We start from the raw sequence: 24,025 nt of genomic DNA on the forward strand, positions 1-24,025 counted from the left end.
ATTATTTCCTAAATTAGCATTGTCTGAGAATAATGAGCATTCTGAATCACTTGTTTGGGGTGGCCTCATCATATATCTTTCTGACAAAGCCATCAAGTTCAGTTCAACATACAGCTGCATTTTAAAACCCCAACAAGTTCCAGTTTATCTGCAAATGCAGCTACACTGCAGCTACACACTGCAGATTTTTAAATGAGTATTGCAACATTCCTCCATCTGCTCTGCAATATGTTGCCACTTCTATGACAAGACTTGCGAGAAAAGGTGAGCTGTGCATTGGTAAGATGGCTGCTTTCTGAAAGAAACAGCATCATCACTTTTAGCACGCTGGAGCTAACATTAGGGGGAACTTTTTCTTCTTACCAATAGAAACCTGAGAGTGCAAAAAACCCTCAAGCAGTGCGTACTGTACACGAGCAGTTGCCAGTGCCATTTCTTTGCAATTGAGCAGTCCTCTCGCTTCCATGCAAGGTCTCACTTAAATGTAAGGGTTCTGTCAAGGAAGTGGCACCTTTGTAGTGCTCTGGAAACTTACAAACATCTTCACATATTTGCTGTAGCTGGCAGCTGCTCTCTGATGGTTCACTATGCCACACAAGTGGTTGTTGAAGGAAATTGGCATCCGCAACATTGAATAGTGGGATCAGACATTCCTCTTGGCCAAGGTCAAAGTGGAAAAGCTGCTGGTCAGATCCTTAATTAAGGATGAGCAACAACCTCTGACAAACAGCCCAAAGATCAACCGTTTATGGGCACAGGTTTCCTTGTAGTAGTATTTGGTTTCTGTTGACTCTAGTAGCCTTAAGAGTCTTAATTACCCTTATCACAAAGGCCATATTTTACATCTCTCTGCTCGGTTTCACCTGTGTTGTCCTCCCCATAGTGTGAGTTAGTGAAGGGTACAAACTGTGTCACCACCAATCCCAGATCAAACACTCATCCTGACCTGCAATAGTCTGGGATCTCTGTTCATTTGATACCTCAAACACAGGTGGGGGGTCTCACACAAACACTGTTTATGCTTCACTGTCGTTTCATGTGTGAAAACTGAGAAACCATCTCAAAGAGGCAGTTTGTCATTTCCATCACCTGATGTTCAGAGTGATTGCTGTTACAAGATCTTCCTGTGGCAACAAGGTTGATCTGTGAATGTTTGGATGTTTAAACAACAGTAAATGAGAAATAGTATCCTTTCATTGCAGGATAAAAAAAAGAGTACTAAACAAAAAAAGATGAAGAAAACTTACTGACAGAAACAGGAAATTGACTGTCTTCTCACTATAAGAACATTCCTTTTAAGTCAAGGTCATCCATCAATCTGTTCACCACGCACAATTCTAAATTATGTTTTTAGTTTATAACATGTAGGGATCATATGATGTTTTAGTGAGTAATTTACCGGGGGGAATGTGGAATGTGCAGCTGTGTGTCAACATCATGGACACCCGTCTGTCTCCTTGTGTGCGTGTGTGTGTGTGTGTGTGTGTGTGTGTGTGTGTGTGTGTGTGTGTGTGTGTGTTTTATGCCCTGTTTGCTATTTCATGTCATAGTGGAGAGACTTCACGATGCATTTTCTGGATTCCATTGTTTTATGTACTGATCTGAAATCAAAGTTTTAAGATAATTTTAAATTTAAATTCTTTTATCTTCTTTTCTTTATCTCTCTTTTATCAAAATATGTTTATCTCTCTCTCGTTGGCATTTGTAATTTTTTTCAACCATGTAGGGATTATGTGTCCATTTCGTCTAATTATTGTAGTCATCATTATGCGGATTCCTGATTGCTCTGGAACACCATAAGTCCGCCCATGATCCTCTTGTTTTTGTCCTCTTGAGTTTAGCAGACATTAGCTGAAGGCCAAAGCCCTAAGTTACATTATTGCATCTGAATTTATAAGTTTGTTTTGTCTGCATTTTTCTTCTGTTTTGGTGTTGTTATCATCCTGTTGTTGTGGTTGAGATGCTGTGTTGATTTTGGCTGCTTTTGACATTGACAGGAAGTGGTTATGTCTGTGGTAAACCTACTGTATACAGTACATGGAAAAACCAAGACCATGGTGACTCAGGCTGACCACAGACAATCCACACAAACCAACCATCATCATGTCTGGATATGCTGTATGATGGTGGTACAGCATAAAAGACTGGAGACTAGTGCTGAAACGATTAACAGATGTGTTGATCATAGAATATAAAACAACTACAAGTTTGATAACAGAGTCATTTATCAAGCAAAAATCATTCAGATGTTCCAACTTCTCAAAAATGATAATTTTCTCAGTTTTATATCATTGTACATTGAATTCCTTTAGGCTTTCGACTGTTGATTGACAAAACATGCTGACGTTATTTTTTTTAAAATCAATAGATTGATTGCAGTAGATTCGATACTTATATACTGGACAGCCACCCACAAGACTAAAGGAAATGCTCACTATCAGTTCAGAAATCTGCAAGGCAAAAGGAAGGAAAATACTCATTTGTGTCCATTTAAATCATATATTGGGACACTTCAAACATAGTAACAGTCAGTAGTTTATTCCCTATTCTAAATCAGTATAAATACAGTTAAACTGCATAAACTCTGTAAAACCGCATCTTGATGTTTGTACACTTCAGTTTGTACGGAATAAACAAATGAGATAAAATGTGTTAGTTAGTGAGCTTCAGAGGTGCTGGTAGGCAGATTTTGTTACCTTAGGGCCAGGCTAGTTGTTTCCCCCTGTTTCCAGTCTTTATGCTAAGCTAAGATAACTGGCTGCTGATGGCAGCTTCATATTTAGTGTACAGACATGAGAGTGGCATTGATCTTCTTATCAAACTTTTGCATTTATAATGATTTCGAATAGTGATTTAAACTGGTATGTTTAAGTGTAATTAATTCTCTGATGTTGTGTCCTCTGTAATAGTGACCCAAGTTGCTTGCTGTAATTGAGATGTTTCTCAGTTCCTTAGAGAAAATGAGTGAACTACATGCTAAGGAATATTATTATTATTTGCAAGTAGTACCACAACATAGCTTGGTGTTATAGTACGTAACCAGTTTTCACAGACCCGTTTTTTTATTGTTTTTTTTTTTTTGTGCTTTGGTGACAATACATTTAGAAATGTCTCGACCCAGAAAATACTGGACTCTGTGAAGAAAATGTGTCCAGCTTGTCTATTGTCTTATATCTGGACACCTCAAGTGTGCATTATTGCATAATAACAGCATATTAAAATCAAATTATAATAAATAAAAAAATATAAATAATACATTATACTGTTTTTAGAAGAAAAATGTATTGAATAACCAGAGCTCACTGCATCTCCTGCCTCTATATTCACAAAGCCACATAAACTTAGTATTAATAACAAGAGAGTTAGAGAGAAAAACTGAATGTGAGAGAATGCTGTTGACCCAGCTGGTTATATTTCATTTACTGTACAGTATATCAGAGAAGTCGGTGCACATTCGGAGCGAGGCACCAGTACAGCCATGAAGAACAGGGAGGCAACAAAAACAACATTCCTCATTAAGAAAGGCATTCATCTGACCACTGTGGCTTCAAGACCTTGTACTCTTCTAAGAACTCAAACTCTAGGTTATCTTCACACAGCAATTTATGTTCAATTAGTTATTATTAGTTATATATATATATATATATATATTCTATTAAACCTATTCTCTATTATTTATTTAGGGTAGGGCACTGTGTATAGGCTGAACTCTGGCTGAAGTGCATTCCTCCTGATTAAACATCTCTTAATTGTTTTTCACATTAACACTTATTTTCTTCTTGTAGCTCTGTTAATAGTGATGGATAAACAGGTATACACATACTTCACACATACACTTCAAAACTGAAGAACTTGGCAAGAGAGGAATAGGATTTGTTCACAGGACAGAAAAGTTGATCAACACTGGAGATACTTACTGTAAACGAGAAGCCACAGATGAACAATCACAGCAAACCGGACCCGAGGAACTGACCTGGTTTATGGCCGTTGTTTCATATTATATACACTGTTGTCTGACAGTTCTCATAACAAAGGAATTAAAATACGTTCTCATTTATACTCTTAAAACCTTTCTGGAATATATTATCAATGTGTTCTTTAAATAAGACTGGGAGACGCAGTGGGATGACATCAGCTCATCTGTGCGTCTATGGCGGAAATGAACATTCACCAGCAAACACCTGGCAATCTATCTTCTGTCTCATTGCATGTCTCTTTGGCTCACAGATGAAATGTTGAGTCTGGTATAGCATTCAGTTTTGCATGTTGAGACTGGGAGCCAGTCCTCTTTCACTATAGCTTTACATAGGTGTCATATTTATGGTAATAGTCTGCAGGACCCCACGCTGTGGAGGTGGTCTGGATTCATCTATCTCTCGTGTGCAGTATGTTTGCAGCTACTGGGCCTATAGTTCTTGATCTAATATGGTACACAGTTAAAAAGCACTCTCTGACCTGTTGACCTGTAGTTTTGTTTACTTGGTCCGGACCTTGTGCATATGTGTCATTTTCCGACCAGCTGATGGATTTAGTAGTAGTTTAGCTTTTGAATTCATGGTAAAATGACTTATCTACTATCACAAAATTCTGTTGTGGATCTGCTTTGCTTTCACACCACAAATAAACCTGCTTGGTAGTGGTACCTTGGTACCTTTTTAAGCGGTCTTTTCAAATCCACTTGGTCCACGACCAAAATCCAGTTTGATTGACAGCTTTATTACCAGCCTACCAGTTCAATCGAATTCTGACGCCTTTGGTTTGTTTGTTTGTTTATGTAGATCCCCATTAGCTACATAAACAACAACAGTAGCTAGGCTACTCCTCCTGGGATCCACAGTTCATTGTTTGGTTCAGTTTGTTTAGGTGGGTGCTAAGCTTGTATCCTACTCTGTATATTTTGGCATTTTCTCATCAAAAAGTGAGTGAAACAAGTCACTATTAAAGGGGAACTCCACCAACTTATACATCAGTCTGTTGACAGGTCTTTGGGAGTACTAGTGCATATGTGAAAAAAGTTGTATCAAGCCTTTTGTGGCTCCAGAGAGAACTGCACAAGGTCTGATAAATTGCCTCACCTGATTTTTTTATACTTTTTTTAACTGTCCATCGTGAGTCTGACAATGTTATAGGACTGCAATGCTAAATAGATGGTGTATTATTTTAATGATATAAGAGGTTCAGTCTATAGTGTTAATGCCGATAATCAATTATTCCCTCGTGAGCTCATCAAAGGCGATAAATAAACACGTACAGACCTGCTGATTTCCCTACATGGGTCCGTGTACTGTAGCTCTGATGGTTCAGGATGACAAAACTGTCCAATCCTTGAGTTAGCAGTTCGTTCATATGAATTCAGCTCTTGGTTTGTTTGTAATAAGTCAGTGTGAGCACGAACTGGACCAGAGCTAAAAGGCAACAATGTGTATACCTTGGTCCAGACCGAATGAACCAAAATACAAGTGTGACAGCACCCTAAGAAAGACAGAAATAGAAACTGGTTTGCATACTAGGCATTAAGTTTTGAATCACATCATTTTCATAAACATTTGACAATTTTTTTCTTGATACGGTGGATTATTGTTGTACTCTTTAGAGCTTTGTTGCACTGATGCAAATAAATGCAGCAACGCATTATCATCCAATTTGTTTCCAAGGTGTACCATACAGTAGCTATGGAAAAGGTGATTTTGACAAAGAGTGGGTCATTGTGACAGTGGGTGGAGAAAACAGGATACTGTAGCACAATCCTATTGTCCTCTGCTGAAACAGCCATTAGCTATTTTGAGCTTGTAAACTGCAAAGTTTAAATGATGGTGCATTGCTCCATAATTTGTAATTGCCTTTATGGGAGCCATTCCTTTGTGTGTCTGTCCGGAGACGACGCAGTCTATTGTCTGTGTTTTGGACTTCCACCTCAATGCGGAGAAAGGTCATGCTGTTACTCTGTTAAATCCTTATTGGGATGATATGAGCTTCTGTTTTTGTCTCCCCTCCAGAAACAAAAAAATGTTGTAAGGTATTCACCCTGCAGAGGAGGCTTGGTTTGGATATACCCTCTTTCAACTTATCAGTTCAAAATTAGGTTGCTGTTTGTGGACAGAGTGAGTCTGCCACCATATCGTGCAGGCTAAATTAAACCCATCACAGCATGTTTTAGTTATATCAAACAGTGGTTTGAAAGGAACCCCTCAGATCCACTGATAGTTAACCAAGAAATGCAGCCTTGTGCATTCCATAAGGGAGGGGAAGAGGGTCTTTTGTGTTGTGGAGATAGGGGATCCTTAAAGGACGACATCACTATAGTAAAAGACGGTCTTTGTGTGTGAGGAGGGTCTCAATGTGGCCATTGTAAGAAAGACTGCTGGGATCTGCTGTTAAAAGTGAGGAGGGAAAATTCTCTATCTGCCGTTTTGTTGCCACTGTGGGCATTTTTTTTTAACGGGGGGGGGGGGGTATTGAGGCATTTGCTGCCTAAGCAGGCAATGGTATGGCTGTGTGGGTGGAGGACGTAGGCAGACACAAGAGAGAGACGTCATAACCAGCTACATGGAGCCTCTCTGCATGTCTGTAGTCAAAGATTCACTCATATATGCTAATTTAAAGGCCACTGAACTAAACTAAACTTCAGAAAACTTGGAGTTGAATAAACGTTATCTTTGTGTTTGTGTTTCATTACTCTTCACTCTTCAGGCACCATTGTGAGAAGTCCAACAAAAAACTATGCAAAAGCTTTGTTTCCAGTCATACATTTAAATATGTATGGAAACAGTGTTGGAGGGTTTAAACAGTCACTAAATAACCCATAGATATATTAAAGCAACAATTAGATCAGTGATATGTTCTTTCCAGCAATTAATTCTTGATATGTGTCTGTTTTTGAAGCATTGAAAGTTGAGGTGTGGCACTCAACATGTTATGTTGTGTCTACAGTTTTGTCAAGGCTTCAAATTGTTTTGCTTCTGTTTCTTATGAGTAAGAAATGTGGTTGTGGCACAAGATCTGAAAGGCAAAGGGTTCAACTTGGATTTTGCATGTGATTTTCATTTAAAGCGCCACATAAACACAAAAGTTCTCCAAGACTCCATTCTGTCTTAATTAATGTCTCCAGCTACCTCACCTAGTTTAGGGTCTTGACACCTCTGACCTGTTGGTTGGGAAACCCCGTTGGTGTGACTGCTTTCTTTGATCATGTCATGTCTACATTGACCCCTGAATGGCTGTGTATGTGCTTGTGTCATGTCTAACACAGTTCGGCCAGTGATGGTGGGTGGTTTTGTTGGTATGCAGACATCCAAAGGCAAATTGTCCCTGTCAGTGGCCGGACGAAGCCTTTCTGATGAATAGGATTTTCATGGACACATGGCTATCTATTATGTCTCAACATCCATCATGAGTCATTCAAGCCACATTCAAAACATCCTTTCTGCACAACAGACCAATATACACAACCGTGCAGACAACACTGCAACTATCGTGCACACTCAGTATAAACAAGTACATTCACAAACCACAGTGTACACAAACACAGCCGGTCACACCTACAGAACGCAACAATGTACCCCACACTGTGTCCCATCTAATACAGAGGAAAGCAAGCAACAACACATGGACACATATCTCTGCTGTGTTAATGCAAATGAAGTGGACAGCAAAATGTTGCAGTTTCCTGTATATGTGACATCAATACCCTGACCTCCAGTAGCCCAGATCTAACCTTCATGTTCTCTGTTCTGTGTCTGACAGGGTGGGAAGAAGCACAGTGGTCCCTGTGGAGGAAGAGACTGCAGCGGTGGCTGTCAATGTTTCCCAGAGAAGGGTGCCAGAGTAAGTCCCTTACTGTCCCTTACAGTAACTACTGTTCCAAATAGCTTTGTAAACACCCCCCTCTCTCTCTCTTGCTAACCTCTGTGTTAACCAGCTCTACCTCTTAGTTTTCAGTCTGGAATACCAAATAAGGCCATGATCTCATATGATGCTTTCTAAATGCCCCTGCAAATTGTTATTTCAATAACTTGGTTGCTGACAGTGCATACCTTCCCCCAATATCTCACATATTGAGTGCTTCAAGTTTTACATACCTCAATCTTTCTCACACTGCACAATGTGGTAGTATTTAGAAAATACATTGAGCAGAGCCTGCAGGAAACTTAATAGCTTCTGATTGCTCCCCTATGCTATATCATATATTAAAAATGGCTCCACATCCTCTTCTTTAAAGGATAAGGCTGGTGTTATTCTATATTTTTCATAATGTCGACAAAAAAAAACAATAATGAATTGATCATTCAAACAAGTATTGTCTTTGTTGCTGTAAATATGCAGAAGTACACCAAATGTTTATTAATCCACAGCTGAAAATAGTCCCCAACAAATTCACTATTCATTCCCGTGTGAGTAATGTTTGCTAAAAAACTACAGTGCTGATTTAGGAAATTGCTCAGTCTTTTTCCAAAAATGAAACTATGTTTGGGACCCATTTTTAAACATTTACATCTTCTGTTGGAACACATGGGCTTGGGGCTGAGTGCCACAGACAGGGCAGTCTGAAAGTATTTAGAGAGGGACTTAGGCATTGTTGGTCTTGGTCATTCGATGGAATTTGTTGACAGTAAGAAAAATATATAATACACAGGAAGAGCATCCATCCTGCTTTTATTTAATTTATTTATACCTTTTGTTACCTCAGATTAACTAGCTAATACTAAGTAGATACAGTTGCACAGCAATCAGATCTGCACCCTGTGATCCTAGTTGTCTTTGTTACCAACAAAGCTCATAGCAGCATCATGTGTGATCATGGCCTAAAGCCTTCTTGTAGGAAATTAAAGTATCACAATAATGCAATGTGAATGTATGAGTCTGACATGGGCATCCAGCCACATGGAAGAGTACTCTAGAAATACTTATTTCTAGAGTACTTCTGTAGAGTTTAAGTGATGAAATTCATACCATTAACCTCTGTAAAAGAGGAGGTCAGAGTCTGGAGTTTGGGAGACCCATTAGGAGAGAAATGAAAGACAGACAGAAGAGAGAGGGACCAGGGGTTTGGAATCAAGAGACAGACATAGACTAAACATTTTGAGATAACAAGCTTAGAGTGAGAGACCGGGGTTCTGCATGACTAAAGGCTGCTTTTTGCTTCAGTCCAGATCATCAGATAGCTTTCTGATCCATGGACTAGAGGTTCCACATCCGTAAAGTTTTAGAACTTTTGAAATCAGACCGCCAACGCCTACTTTCCACAACAACTGGCCAAATGCGTTTAGGAGTGACAATAAACAGGGTTTCATGTGTTCTGCAAATTCTTTCTTTTCAAGGATGAAACATGCTTTAAATAGGGACATAGAGAAGACAGTTTTTGCTTCTTAGCTGACACAGGCTTGTAGAGGAGCTGACATAAACACCTGCATACCTGCAGTACTGTGCTGTACCTGTTGTTTGAGCAGGGAAGAACATCTTGGACAAGAACTGGAGTAGGGTTACACAAACTTTACTAAAGAAGCAGTCAGATGGTTATGGTTCCAGGTCATGTTGGGTGCTTGGACCCTGTTGGAAACCTGCTTGAGTTTATTTTCATGTTATCTATTAGTTTTGTTCCCCAAGATTGGATATGTGTTTCGATATCCATTTCCTGTCCATTCTGGTTAAGTGAATGCAACAGTGCCTAGTAATAAGCGTGTAAATGTTATGTATGCACATGTGCATGGGTGCCTGGTTATGCTGTGGGTCCTCCCCCAGAAAGAAAAAAGTAATTTAAAACAAATGTCATTCATTTTTACACCACCTAACCGGGCTTATGGTGACAACAGAGGATTATTTCCAAAACATAAAATAATCATAACTTTGTATAGGCCCTACTCAGTCTTACAGTTAGATGAATAAAAAGCAGGGTTGGGTAGAAAACCTGCTGGACAGGGGGTGCGTCTAATAGAGGTTTGGGAAACACTATTTTAGGTGAGTCTGCTGTTGTGTGGGGCGAGGGGGAGAGAGCAGGGCAGCAAATTAGCCCTATATAAATGTCCTATAAATATCGGTTGGCTAAACTGTCCAATGTTACGTAATGGTAAACTCATAAAAAGGTGAGTAAACCCTATGTTGCATATGAAAAAGGTGGGTAAACTGTGTTTATGTGCATTTACCCTCCACTACAACTAATTTGCAACAGCAAATACATTTTGAAGGAAACATAATGCCGACCGGATTACGTTTTCTATTAACATAATGAGGAAATGTTGCATATTAACGTATCTGGATGTCGTATCGGAACGTATCACTAAAATGTTAACTGACAACATATTTCGTTGGTTTCAACCACATCCCTGCGAGTATGGTGCGGTTCATAAATGGAGCGCTTAATTCACCCAAAAAAACATTGCAGCTGAACATAATTCAGCCAGACTACATTTGTCACCACAACATAATTGGGAAAACAATTTAGTACTATATAAACAATTTTTAGTAGAAAGAGAAGTTGCACAGAAAACAGAAGTAAAAATAGTCAAGTAAAAATAAGGCATCTACAGAACATCATATATATTTTTTAACTTTAGTTTAAAGTTATGTTACCTTTTGTGTCAAAGATAACTTTCCAGAGCATAAACTGACCAGTTTCTTTTGTTTCTGTTATCTTGTAAAGAGGGCTCATAGGAACTATAAATGTCTCAGTTCATCTGTGTGATGTGGTAAACTCAAGGACTGAAATGGACTCTTATAAAACTCCCTGCCTACCAGTAAGAGCAGCTCCTGAGGGAGACATTCTTAAAAAAATACAGAGGTGAAGAAAGGAATGGTCTAGCAACTGTACTTTGGTACGCACTGAGAATTTACCAGAGCAACTTTCCAGTAGGTCTGACCTTTGACCTGCACGCTCTCTGTGGATACAGGAAACCCTGTAAGGAGGCGTAGCGAGACAGAGAGAGGGAGTTCCACATTCCACATCTAAAGGATGCAAAAGTCAAAAGGGTCAGCAGACCACCTTTCTCTTCCTCCTCCCCTCTCTCTCACTCTTTCTCTGCATCAGCTGGATGTGAAGGAAAGGATTTCGATCATTCAGTGCCAAGAGAGCGAAGAGCTTTTGTTACGCAGTCAAACATGGCACTGTTTGTGTTTTGTCTATGAAAACAAGAGAAATTAGAAGTAAAAACATACTCCATTCACAGGTCCTACGTCCTTTACACCCTGGTGTGCTAAAGATGAACATTTCTCGCATCCACTGATTTGGCTCTTGAACTATTTGCTACTGAAAGATAAGATTCTACTTTCCGAGAAGCCAGGCATAATACATTTTCTTACGTTTTTGTCTGTCACTTGTTGCCTTATTGCATGCATATTTAAGCTGTAAATTTTTCAAGGCCCAAGAGTACATAACTTGATCCAACTAAATTTTTCCCCTTACATGTATTACCCAACTGATGTACTTGTTTTGTGAATATAATGGCAACCAATATGGATTCTCACAGATGTGTTCATCCCTCTTTCTCTCTTGCTTCACGTCTATCTCCTTTCCGTCCAAATCTTTCCCCTGAGGAGAGTCATAGTGGTGAGCGCTTCACTGAATGGATCAAACTGATTCTTTACAGCTGTCTGGACTAGCTGAGACTTGACACAGCTGTGGTGATTAGGGGATGGTTGTTAATGGGTAAATGGTGGCTGTAGTCATGTCAACATCTTGGTGGGGCTGCTCTACGTGCTAGCAGGATTATTTTAGTTGAGCATCATTATTACGGTGTCAAATCCTTTTTTACCTCAATGTTTCTATATTTTTATTATATATATAATATCTGTTTTGCTCATTCACTATGCTTACATTTCTAAAACATCACAAAAGGAGTGCAAGGACAATATCATAGGCATCAATAGGCATTTGTTTTCTGCAAAAAAGCTATAAAAGAAAACATCACTCAACATCAATCAGTAGTAGACAGACAAAGCTAGCGACTAGCTAGTGAATGTGGTGGAGCGTTTAGTAGCTAAAGAGCTAGATATTTCCCTCAGGAGTTGGTGGAGACCAAAACAGAGCGTAATGGAGAGTGAATATTGGACTTACATTCATTAGGTACAGGAACAGAAACTTGACTGTAAATAAACGCTAATGTTGTTGTATGTCTGTTAGATGAGTGAATAGGCAATTGGTTGCTAACACTGTCACCATAACAACTTTTAAAGGTGATAAAATGTAAATATTGTGTTTACAGTGTGTTTACTTGTTGTATTGTTCCTAAGTGGCCAAAAAATCAGTTAATGCACGTTTAAAGTTGTAACCCTTAAGATTTCAGGATAGCGGTCAGTGCTAATCTCACTGACAAACACATTGCATTTCCTGTGACTACTTCATAATATAGGTCAACTTGTGTTTTGCCAGTTAAATGCTTTTAATGTGAAGCTGCAGCAGGAAATGTTCGGTTTGCATTAACAGTAATTTATTACAGCATTTTTTTTCCGTGAATGTCACCAACAACACCCAGTTCGTAATAAGTGCAAGCATTTCATCAGTGGGCCATAGGCTCAATCACCACTGTGTTACCTAATTCAGTGATAGATAGTAACTTAACAGACATTTATTTAAATGAAAATCTTCGATATTATTAATACTAAAATGTTTTTTTCTCATTTAAGATAAAAACATAAGATGTGAGGTATGTAGGACGAAAGGTAAATGGATTATGTTTCAGTGGAAAGGGGGTCACATGAGGAACTTCTTGAATGAATGGTGGAATTCCCATGCTTCATTTTCTCAAATAGTCACTATGATAGAGAAAGTGAGATGTTGAGTGTGAAGATGGATACAAATCCGGACAGAGACGAGAGACAGACAGAGAGAGCTTGAGAGAGAGAGTGAAAGAATTAAACAGATTGTTTGGTGGGGACTAAATGTATTAATTTCATGGGTTTGCTGGTTTGGGGGGAGAGCAGATATTTGGCAAGCTGACTCTCCAGCCTTACCACCCACTCCCCTGGCAGAATGTGCATTGTAGGCGTGCAGGAAAATATCAAGCTCCCCACAGAACCCTTATTGGTAATAAAAAGGAGAACAAGCACCCCAAAATGAAGTAATGAGAAAATAAATTAGGCACACAAAGCATCTGAAGTAGTTCACATGGGCACAATTGTAATCACACAACAGAGTTGGCATCTCTACGAAGAAAGTAAAGTGTGGTCAAATATTATATAAGAATTCCAAGTCCTGCAAGCTAGGTGGTGTTGTAAAACAGAGCAGTTTCTCTAAAGCATGAAAAACAAGGGCAGTATGAGAAACTGAATGCAAGGCACCCTGTGTCATGTTTAGCAGATCAATGCTGTCTTTTGTGCTGGGACTCTTTCCGTCTTCAGTTCTCAGAAACAGGGAGTGGCGCCGGGTTTTATAAAGAAAAAGAAACTTCAGCTTAAAGAACAGTAGCATCCATCTACATAAGCTGTTTCCTTCTATGTCCACTGTATAGGATGAGGAGAGACAGAGAAAGGCAGAGGGCATGGTAGGGAAACCATTATAAACACTATACAGACGGAGCGATGCTGTCCTTTCCACCATGGGAAAAGCCGCCACAGCTGATGTAGAACAGGAAATGACACACGTCTTAGGAAGCTGGGCACAATGACAGTCCACTGATCTTTTTTTAATATAGTGGGTCTTTGTTTTTGTGGGAACAAGATGGTCTGTGTGTTTGGCTGTAGCTATAAATGGCAAAGATTTCCTTGTTTCATGAAAACAAGTCCATACCTACATTCTGAATCCAGTACCCATGACTGTCATGCACTTATCCTGTCTGCTCAGGGACAGGATAAGTGCACAGAGAGGAATGCTGTTGACTCGGAAAAGATCAAAGAGACCTTGGAATATATTTTTGCCAAAGGGTGGAAGCCCTGTACTGGTGGTTCTCAGGTTCTGGATTTGTTTGGAGGATCATAACTTCTAGTCATTAAGGACATTTTACAACCCATCGGCATATAAAACCTTTTTAAAGTAAATCATAAAACTCACAAATGCATGACCTTCATGATGAAGCAAAAATATATTTTGTCCCTGAAAAACTTGAAGATGTACATTTTTCACCTGACAGTGATATGCATGTAAAGTAGACATTTTTGGCCTTTGAAAACCCTCTGAAAACTGTCTCAATATGCACTGTTGTGTGTATAAAGTAAACTCTTTCTAACTCTTGAACTTAAATCAGGTTGAACTCCTCTGATTAGAGCTGCATTTCCATCAGTGGTCGGTAACTTCAATCAAATATGATTCCTCTCCTCTAATACTAATTGTCCGTCAGTAGAGGAGGGGAGATAAGTTAGTGAACGGATTTAGTGGCACTGACAGCATGCATTAGGGGCCTGTTGTAGCTTCACATATCAGCAGAAGACATAATGTGTAATGGCAGTTTTCAAACCAAACCTGCAATCAGGAGCCTCATCTATTCCTGTAGTCCCTCTCCCCTGACCCTGACCTTGACAGAGCCTATTAGGGGAGAACTACCAACTGTGGAGCAATGATGAAAAATTGGTGCATGTGTGTGTGTGTGTGGAAAGGACGGAAGGGAGGCAAAAACCTGCTGCTATCACTAAAATTCTTGGACAGGAGGATTTTCTTTTCCTAAGATTGTTGAAAAGAGGAATTCAGTGGGGATCACAGGCTGGCGCTGTCCTGTGTGAAAAGTAAAGCTGAGGAGCAGTAGGAAATGTCTGGGGAGACGCTTGGACCAACAGACGGTAACCAGCTGTTTGTGTGTGTTAATACATGATGTACCAGGCAGATGTGTGTCGGAAATGCCATTGTTAGCTGTTGCTACTGGTCTAGAATTTTAAAGATATTTCAGTTACTGTGTCAACTTGTTAAAAATTAGTGAGGCACTGAAGTCATGCCTAGAAAAAACACAAACTCTTTACTAGCCTGTTAAATCTCCAAACCTCACACATTCCTCATGTTGTTTGTTTGTTTTCCCTATTCCTCCTAGACTCTGAACTGTCTGCATATTGAACAGATCAATGAGTAAAGAATGATACGCACAATAATAACAAACAAAAATAAATTTTTGGCAAGTTTTTTAAAGTTTAAAGTTTTTTACGTTTAAGTACTTTAAAATGAAAAAAACATTTCAAACAGTTCAACATTGAGATCACCTTATTATGTTGTTCTGGTGAACGTGTTAGCAAACAATTGCCTATTTACACACCCAGCAGATACGGAGAAACATTAGCATTCATTTGAAGTTGTATTTCTGACCAAATGTAAGTCCAATATTGACTCTTCTTTTAGCTTTGTTTTACTCTCCACCAGCACCTGAGAAAAACATCTGGCTCTTTAGGTGCTAAATGGTCCGCCAGCTAGTCGCTAACTTTCTGTCTGCTGTTTGGTGCTGGGAAGACTTTGCTCTTTCTTATAGTGAAATTGAATCAAAACAAGTTATGTGCAGTAAAGCCAAAGCTAAAATGATCCATAGAGCTGAGGAGATCTGCAGAGTGATCATTTGCTGTTGGTTCATTACTAGTCTTTACATCCATTGTTATTGTAAAAAATAATTAAAGCAGCTTTAAATGTGTATGTTTGTGTTGCTACCTTCATACACTACAGAAAGACCAACCTCACTTGAAGGACAACAAACAAGAAGACAGACACATACTGGGCAGTTCTTAGACACAAACGTTTTCTGCATAATTTATAAAATGAACATCACACGATCAACGTCTGCCTCTCCAATCAAAAGAAATTCTTTTCCCCTTCTCTTTCTTTTTTTCCCGTTACTGTCAAAGCCGAGTTTGACCCGCCGTCCTGCACCCAGCTGTGGTCCGGCTTTAAGAGCCAATAAAAGTGGCTCACTCTCACATTTTAAGATGATGGTTACTGTTTAGGAACAAAAGGACTATTGTTGGTGTGGACAAAGGAGCATCTCTTTTTAAAAGACACACATGCCCTATTACACAATCACACATATACACAAAACTAGGGGAACACACACAAATGGGCATATAAAATTAATAAGGATGTAGTAATTATATAGTACTTCAGTCATGAAAGAGAATATTGACCCTGAACCTCTCCCCCGAACAATAATTGCTCAACCAGCTTAGCAGCCATAACTAGGCACGGTGCACCGGTCCAGCTTTGGATGTCTCCACATGTTGATCTGTGCATGGTAGTGTAATAAGAGCAATACCTGATATCTAAAAAGTTTGAATTGTTGCGTCTTTTAGTGTAAGTAATGGATTAATCAGCGTGTTTGTCTGCACTAATGTAAGCTACAAATGTTAGCGTGCTCAGCTTACTAGCTTACTGTAATAATTTAATCCAGCATTACTTCCGAGGCCAAGAAGCATTTTATTAGCTAAATATATTTCGTGGGGTTACAAGTGTAGTATTTCCCCACTGTGTTTAAGGATAATGTTAGTGGCTCTGTCCTGTCCCTTTATTGGATTTGAGAAAGTTTTCTCCAGCATCATTGTGCAATTTTCCAGATACACAAGTTGACAGTTCTGTGAGGATGTAAGCAGAAGACGCAAGTGTGTGTGTGTGTGTGTGTGTGTGTGTGTGTGTGTGTGTGTGTGTGTGTGTGTGTGTGTGTGTGTGTGTGAGAGAGAGAGATTTAACCAGTAACCCACTTGGTGGAAATTAATCTTCCAAATGCTAGGCTACCCCATTCTTCCTGAAAGGTGTTGGGCTGACGGTTAAAAGTACATTAATTTTATACAGTATATAGGCCTATAAGTTCACACAAGATAAATTAGCAATTATTTTGTTTCTCCACATTTCCCTCACTCTGGAACAGGGTGATCTTTATTTCAGTGCCTACATCTGGGAGAGTTGTTCTGATCAGTGAAAAAAGGAATTTATTTTCACAAATAAATGTATTGTTCAGTCTTTCACCATAGTTGTCTCTGTGGTCTACCAGGTCATTTGCATATTCAATGGGTTCTTGCTTATTCCAAATTAAGCTAATTCCAATGTTAGCTTAATTAGTTTGCTCATTACAGCTGATGAAATTTGCTAGAGACAGTTGGTATTTCAGCTGGCAAAATAGATGGTTAGAAATTAGCTGTTGTTTTGTCTACCTTAATCTGAAATCGACGACCTATTGTAAGAAACAAAAATTTTATTTAGTCATAATATATTCTTCTCATTCAGTGACCCTGATATTGTCATCATCACCTTATCTTACAGCAGGAAGGAGATTAGTTAGACTTTGCTACTGACAGTCATTCAGTGGTCCAGTATTTGTGCAACTTTGTGTGTATTTAGGTGGTAGACACTAAAGGATAACACTGGCCTTGTGTTATCCTCTATAGCCTGACTGTGTTATCATCAGCCAGAGCACATGGCGTGAGTGTAATCGAGGACAAATTAGATGAACAAAGATCAAGATGAGTAGAATAAGCCTTAGCTATTCTGTTTCATGTTGTGGCTTGGAGATTGTTGCCTCATAGGATTCCGAACTTTAGCATACTTTAGTCATGATCACTGAAAAGTATGGCAATAAGATGCTTTAAAGTCCCTGCCTCCCTCCATTTCTGGAACTGTTTCCTCATTATTCTCCTGTGAATACCTTCTGTTGCCAGTTCAATCCATCTCCGTCTCATTGAAAAACACATACAGACACACACCATGTATTCCACATCAATCACATCTATCTAATCTGTATTCTCACAATAGGAAAGTTGTTTAAATAAGGTGTTAATGCTGTACATCCTCTAGGATCTATGCATTTGATTTGCAGACAGCAGTCAGGAAATGTTATGGTCAACAAAGATGGTCCTCAAGGCTGCTGGAAAAATGTGATCAGAGTTGTGGGTCACCACAGCAACACCATGTGTTCCCCATCAGGACTTGTTGTGAAACCTACATCAGGGGCCGGCTACAGAGGAAACAATTAGATTTCCTCGACGTCTTTCTCAGAAAAGTGGAATAAATATGAGAAGACATGTTTTCAGTGCAGACTTTTTTTTCAGCAGCAGGGATTGGGGCTCACATGGCAATAACGCAACACACACTCAGCACTCAGTAATTTTGGAAATGTTGTGTGAGATATGTTTTAAGTTATTTTTTTTCCCATGGCACAAGATCAAGGTAAAACAATTCCCTCTATATTTTACTGAAATTAGGAATATAAACTTGATGTAATTTACATGTATACCCAATATAGTAACCTGCCATTCATTTAGTCAGTAAATCACATACATGCATGGATCTTTGCCTTGATATGTTCCTTTGCAAATTGTCCAGGAATGTGCACTGCAGCTGGAATGGCAGTGGGTGTTACATCCCCTTGTGGGAAAATAAAAAACTTTTCCGGGCTGGCAAAATTGGACTGTGGGCTGGGCCAGCTGGATGGGTCGGTGGGTGCAGAAAGAGACTTTGAGGATTACATGGGTATCCCTGACCCTAATGCGACTGGCTGCAGTCCATGTCAGTCAGGGCCAAGTTCACAGCTATAAATCTCATTTTCCATACTTGTTTTTTCCCATTCCTGTGTGTTGTTGTATTTTTCACCCATTTGTAAATCACTTTGTAAAGTGCTATATACATAAAGCTATTTATGCCTGCAACTAACAGTTATTTTCATTATTGATTAATCTATTGATAATTTTCAGCCATGCTAGCTGCCTGGGCCTAGGGATGGCAATGTCGGTCAGTCGGTCCACCACTTTGGTCCAGACTGAAATATCTCAGCAACTACTTAATGGATTGCCATGACTTTGTCTCTAGCGCCACCATGAGGTTGTCATTTTTGGTTCTGAGTGAAATATCTCAACAACAATGGGACGAATTGCCCTGAAATTTGGTACAGACATTCATGTCCCCCTCAGGATGAATTGTAATTACTTTGGTGATTCCTTAACTTTTCATCTAGCGCCATCATCCTGTCGAAATTTTAATTTGTCCAATACTTTGGTTTATGACAAAATACCTGAAAATCTAATGACATTCCCATCAGTCTCAGCTGTACTTTGTGTTTAGTGCTAATTTGCGAATGTTAGCATACTAACATCAGCAAGACAGAAAATACTAGAAAATACCCAATACAATTTCTCAGAATGTAATGTCATGAAATTGCCCATCATGTCCGAACAACAATCCATGACACAAACATGTTCATTTTAGAATCATATGAATTAGAGAAAGACAGCAAAACCTCACATTTGAAAGGCTAGAGTCTTCGTATGTGTGGCATAGTATAATAGTATAATAGTATACGATTAATTAAGTTACACAAAAAATGTGGCAATTTTATTTTCTGCCGATAGACTCGATCGACAAATCATTTTAGCACTAAAGCTATCATTATTATTTTTACTGTTACCCCTAAGTGATCATGTTGTTTTTACTGTAAAAGGTTTTTTATCAGTGAAACCTACTTTGGGTCAAAATAACAAATCCCAATAAAAAAAAAAAAAGAAAAATATATATAACAACTTTTTCACACTTCCATGGCCTCACAAACTTCTGTGCCCTTAGGTGTGATGTACAATGTCAGAGAACAGGTTTGTTGAGGAAGTTGAGTTTTCCTTGGTTTCCAAAGTCACTGCGCCCTGGGCGATCCACTGTAAGGAAGCAGTAATGGCATTATAATCACAGTGATAGATGTAACAGTGGGACTATAGAGGCAACACACCCATGATGGACTTCATTACACACAGACATGCACTCAGACACATGCAGACACACGATACAGGCACACAGGTCTCTGAGGTGAGGGCAGCACCTCATTTGAGACTGTGAACCATTTCTCACTCTTTCCCACATGCACACGCATATACACACAGGCTGCAGCTGTGTCCTGTTTAGACACACATGTGCTTGGACCATAGACTTGAGACGTCTCATTCTTCTAACATGAGGCAATAGCACAGGTGTCAGGCCCCAGAGTCCCCTGGGATAGCTGGAGGTCCAAGCTGTTCTGTTTTCAGCCTGGGATCCCCCCCTTGAGTCTTGGCCTTCAACACACACCTTCAAAACACATGCAGACTCCCACACACACATACACACTTCAGTCTAACCACTGGTCATTAGCAGCCCTGTCTCTGGTCTGGATGCTGTCAGATCTCTGGCACATCCGTGTGCACATGCTCGGTGAAAATGACACATGTGCATGCAGAAATTAGCTCAGAGTCTAAACACATTAATTCTAATGTAAACTAGTCTCAAAACAGCAACAACTCTGTGCCAAATGGCTAAACAAATAGCAGCAGAACTCCATGAGAAACAAAGCAAGTGACAAGAAATGACTGATGTTTGTCTGAATGTCATCTCTCTTTAGCGCTCTACTTCATCTTTGCACTTGAGAAATTTTAAGCGGATGAGTCAGAGGAACTTGTTGTTGCACCAGTGATGTGAAGTGACGTATTCACAAATCTGGCTGGAGGTTTGTGTCCACAGCAGCAAAACATTTTTAACGTTCTCATGAGTAATTCTTTATTAGATACCATTTTTCATATGCCACTGTTCCACCTGCAGCCTGCATGGCCTTGTTGCTTTTTCTTTAACTCTCAGCGTATCATTTTATATCCGCTCTGATCCACCACTGTCATCAAGGATTTTCAGAAGGAGGACATTTTCCTCCAGCCGGGGATTCGGAAAGCTGACCTCCCTGACTTCAGCCAGGAGATCTAAACACACTCTAATAGATATCTAAACATAATCTACAGATGTTTATTTATTCTGCCTGAGTCCTCCTCAGGGCATCGAGTGGAGGACCCTCATTGTCCTCCAAGTGGATCCCCTCAAGCCTCTACCCTAATCCCTAATTCCCCCGCTCCTCCAGGGGAACTGAGCCCTGTTTCCCCCTGGGCATCATGTAGAAGGGATGTGGATCTTCAGGAAATGAGTCCAAGATAAATGGATCCAAGAAAAACATGTGAGCTGGGTCTTTGAGCAGTGGGACCGAATCCACCAAAGTGCCTGAGCCCGATTGTGGGAGACAGAGAGAAAGGGCAGACATTTAGTGATTACGTGCTTCCTTGTTTCCTTCATTTCTTTCTTTTCTACTTTCCTTCCTTTCTTTCTCTCCTCTTCCTTGATATCTTTCTTTCCTTATCTTCATTCATTCCTTCTTTATCTTCCTTCCTTTTTACTTTTATTCCTGTCTTCCTTTCTTAAATAAGTCTTTAACATCTCCCCTCTGCCCTTCTACCTCCTTTTTTCCCACCACCTTTCCTTTCTTTATTTGTTCTTGTCAACTTTACTTCCTCCATTCTTTCCCTTTGTTTCCCTCATTCTCTTGATTCATTCCTTCTTATTTCCTGCGTAAATGCAGGAAGCAGATCAATTCAGAACTTCTAAACCGCTGCTGATGTCCAGTGAATAAACGTCAGTATGCTTTAAACAAAGTGCTTGTCAGGTGGATGAAACCATCCCTCTCCACACGCTCTGACATCGGAATCGGGGAAGCTACGTCCGACAAATTTTTAAACTTTCCTCATGCAGTGATTGGCCAGGTTTATTGAGGTGTGAATATATACAGGACTTCTTTCACAAGCTTTCATCTTTTCATTTTTTGGTACGTACAAACGAGCGCGAACAGTGTAAAGTATAAAGTCCAAGAAGTGTGCAGCATTATCCCCATTTGTTCAAATATCATGTCTCATCCGTCTCTGTGACAGCAGGCTTTTCCCACCGCCTTCGGGTGTAGTTATTTGGAACAGCTATAAACAATTTTGCCTTCCGATGTGTTTGGATGACACATTGTACAAACTAGTTCTTTTCAAGCTACCTCAACCTTAAATTTATCACACTCTAGTCTGTAGATGTTTCTGTTTGAAGTATGGGGCTGTCAGTGGTCTGTCTCACATTGATGACATCAGAGGATAATGTTCACAGTGCATAGCATCAGTCTTCCCTCACCACAACCCTTTCTGTTTAGATTCCAGTATTATTTCTGAGGAGATACAGTATATACAACCACTAGGAGGGCAAGCCATCTGAGATTTTGGGTATTAACATTGTTTGCAACAGAGTAAATGTAGAGATGAATATCCATGAAAAAGAGGCAAGGAAGATCAGCGTGAGTGAAAGTGTGTAAAAAAAAAAAAGCTAATATGTACATACATGTCTGTCGTGAGGAAAGACTGCAAAGATTAGCCACAGACTAAATGTTCAATATCTTCCTCGTGCTAGAGTTTCAACATGACAAGACATCAAGGAGAAGACAGAAAATGTTTAATCCAAGCTGGTCAATCAAAATATTTAGGATATATTAAAGTCTTGTTCTTTGTTGATGCCACTAGTTTCATGTTTGCCTCCAAGACATCTGTTTTCCTGTGATGTATCATATTTCCTATCTCTGCTGACCCTATCTTTAAATTAGTGTTTTAATCAGTAACTTTCAATTTCTTGTGTAAAAAATTATAAAATGTTCAAGTTTTTCAGCACAGACAGGTGGAATAACAGAGGCAGCTTCCGGCCAGTTGTTTATTGATTTATTTTATTCCTCTCTGAGGTCAGAGGTTTGCACACTGGGCTGTGTGTTCCCATCCTGTTCTTAGCGGTTTGTTCCCAAACTGTCCACCCCAGGGGACAGTCTGGGTCCAGATGAAATTTATGGTGTCAGACGGGGGAACTTTTAATAGATCTAATGTGATTTAGGAATGAAATGCAAACACACCCACGTACACACAGGGAGAGATTATGGTTACTGCATTTTATACAGTAAAGAGGAGGAATTTTCTCAGAAATGTCTTGATATGCGTCATGTCATGAAAGCCCTTGCTTAGGTTTACAGAAGCAGTGAAGTGAAAATGTAAATATGTCAACTTAGAAATCAATTGTACTTAGAAAAGTAGGAAATAGAATCCAGACAGAGGGAAAAAAAATATATCTCATTGATGAACATTTAAAAAACTAACTTAATACAGTACCAGACTGAAAAGCTGTGTTTTACTGCCATTTGTGGTTGAAAGTTTTAAGTTTGCTGCTTCACTTATGTTGTGGTCAAAAGTATGCTCTTTTGTACCTTGAGCCACACCCAACCATGATGTCATGGTGTACTGACCCACCCTGTAGTACACTTACACATCACTGCAGCAAGGTGAGGTGTTAAACTACTGGTGTTCAGTTACTCTTTAAAGGGTGAGTTCACCCAAATTACAAAGAAAAATATATTTTCTTACTTGTAGTGCCATCTATCCATGCAGGTAGCTTTTGTTTCATTGTCTTATTTCATTGGTAGATTTTTAATCCACAGATCCTGAATAGTTTTTATTGAAATATATCTGCTTAAGAAATTGTCCCAATGAAAACTGAAGACAAACAGAGCATATTTGTTGTGAGTTTACAAAGTAACAGGGACATTGTTTCTGGAGAGATGTAGCTGTTGACATTTTTGAATGTAACATTTCAATGCTGTGAGCACCACTAATGAATATTACATTCCCCTTCATTGTATTGGGGTGGCAGCAGAAGATAGCTCAAAAATGAAAAGAGCAAATCCTCAGGGCTTGACACCGTAAGGGTAATAGTGTCGTAGTGTACGATATTTCGGACTCACTCGAAGTCTTTAAAGATCAATTCACTCTATTTGAATGTGAGCAGGACTAGTGGGAAGGGGTGTAGTTCTCCCGAGTAAAGCCTTCGGCGTTGTACACGGCGACTCAGGGAAAGTAGCGATGGCTCCGGAGTGGAGACTAAAGTAGCGGTCACCCATCTGACTCGGGTTGGAGGCCGCATGGATCTGGACAGGCAGACAGGTCTGTGAGGCGAGGAACAGGTGGTGCAGTATAGACTGCAGTGGAGTTGGTGGTGGGGTGTGGAGACTGACCGTCAATGGAACCAAGAGCATGGAGCAGGTTGGATCCAAAGGGTCCGACTCCGTGGTGGAGTTGTAGGAGACAGGTTAGGTGGAGCGGCTGGAGAGGCAGGCTGACAGGAATCCAAACGGAGACAAAACTGTGTTCTCCGGCACAGGATAATCCTGAGGCAGAGACAGGATCAAAAACGTGGTAACCAAACAACACTAGCAAATGGTCCTTAACGTGTAAGTTAGGAGCCTTGGCGTAGTAGTCGTACAAGTGTACAGACAAAATCTGGTGTTGTGGAAGAGCCTGGTAT

At 39.7% G+C, this 24,025-nt stretch overlaps 1 protein-coding gene and 1 long non-coding RNA gene across 3 annotated transcripts in view; one reads left to right on the forward strand and one right to left on the reverse strand.

The window, feature by feature from the left end:
• The window catches only part of col4a2 (collagen, type IV, alpha 2), a 69,877-nt gene that overhangs the window by 14,916 nt on the left and 30,936 nt on the right, over window positions 1–24,025 (forward strand). For both annotated transcript variants that reach the window (XM_044216567.1, XM_044216568.1), the window contains exon 4: window positions 7,744–7,824. In XM_044216567.1, the coding sequence (XP_044072502.1) occupies window positions 7,744–7,824 (81 nt within the window). The remainder of the gene's footprint in view (window positions 1–7,743; window positions 7,825–24,025) is intronic.
• Window positions 23,202–24,010, reverse strand: LOC122885462. The gene is made up of 2 exons (XR_006380117.1): window positions 23,736–24,010; window positions 23,202–23,648 (listed from the first exon to the last, which is right to left on the reverse strand). It is a non-coding gene; the product is annotated as an uncharacterized LOC122885462 (long non-coding RNA).

The sequence above is a fragment of the Siniperca chuatsi genome, linkage group LG12, assembly GCF_020085105.1.
Source record: "Siniperca chuatsi isolate FFG_IHB_CAS linkage group LG12, ASM2008510v1, whole genome shotgun sequence".
NCBI lineage: Eukaryota > Metazoa > Chordata > Actinopteri > Centrarchiformes > Sinipercidae > Siniperca > Siniperca chuatsi.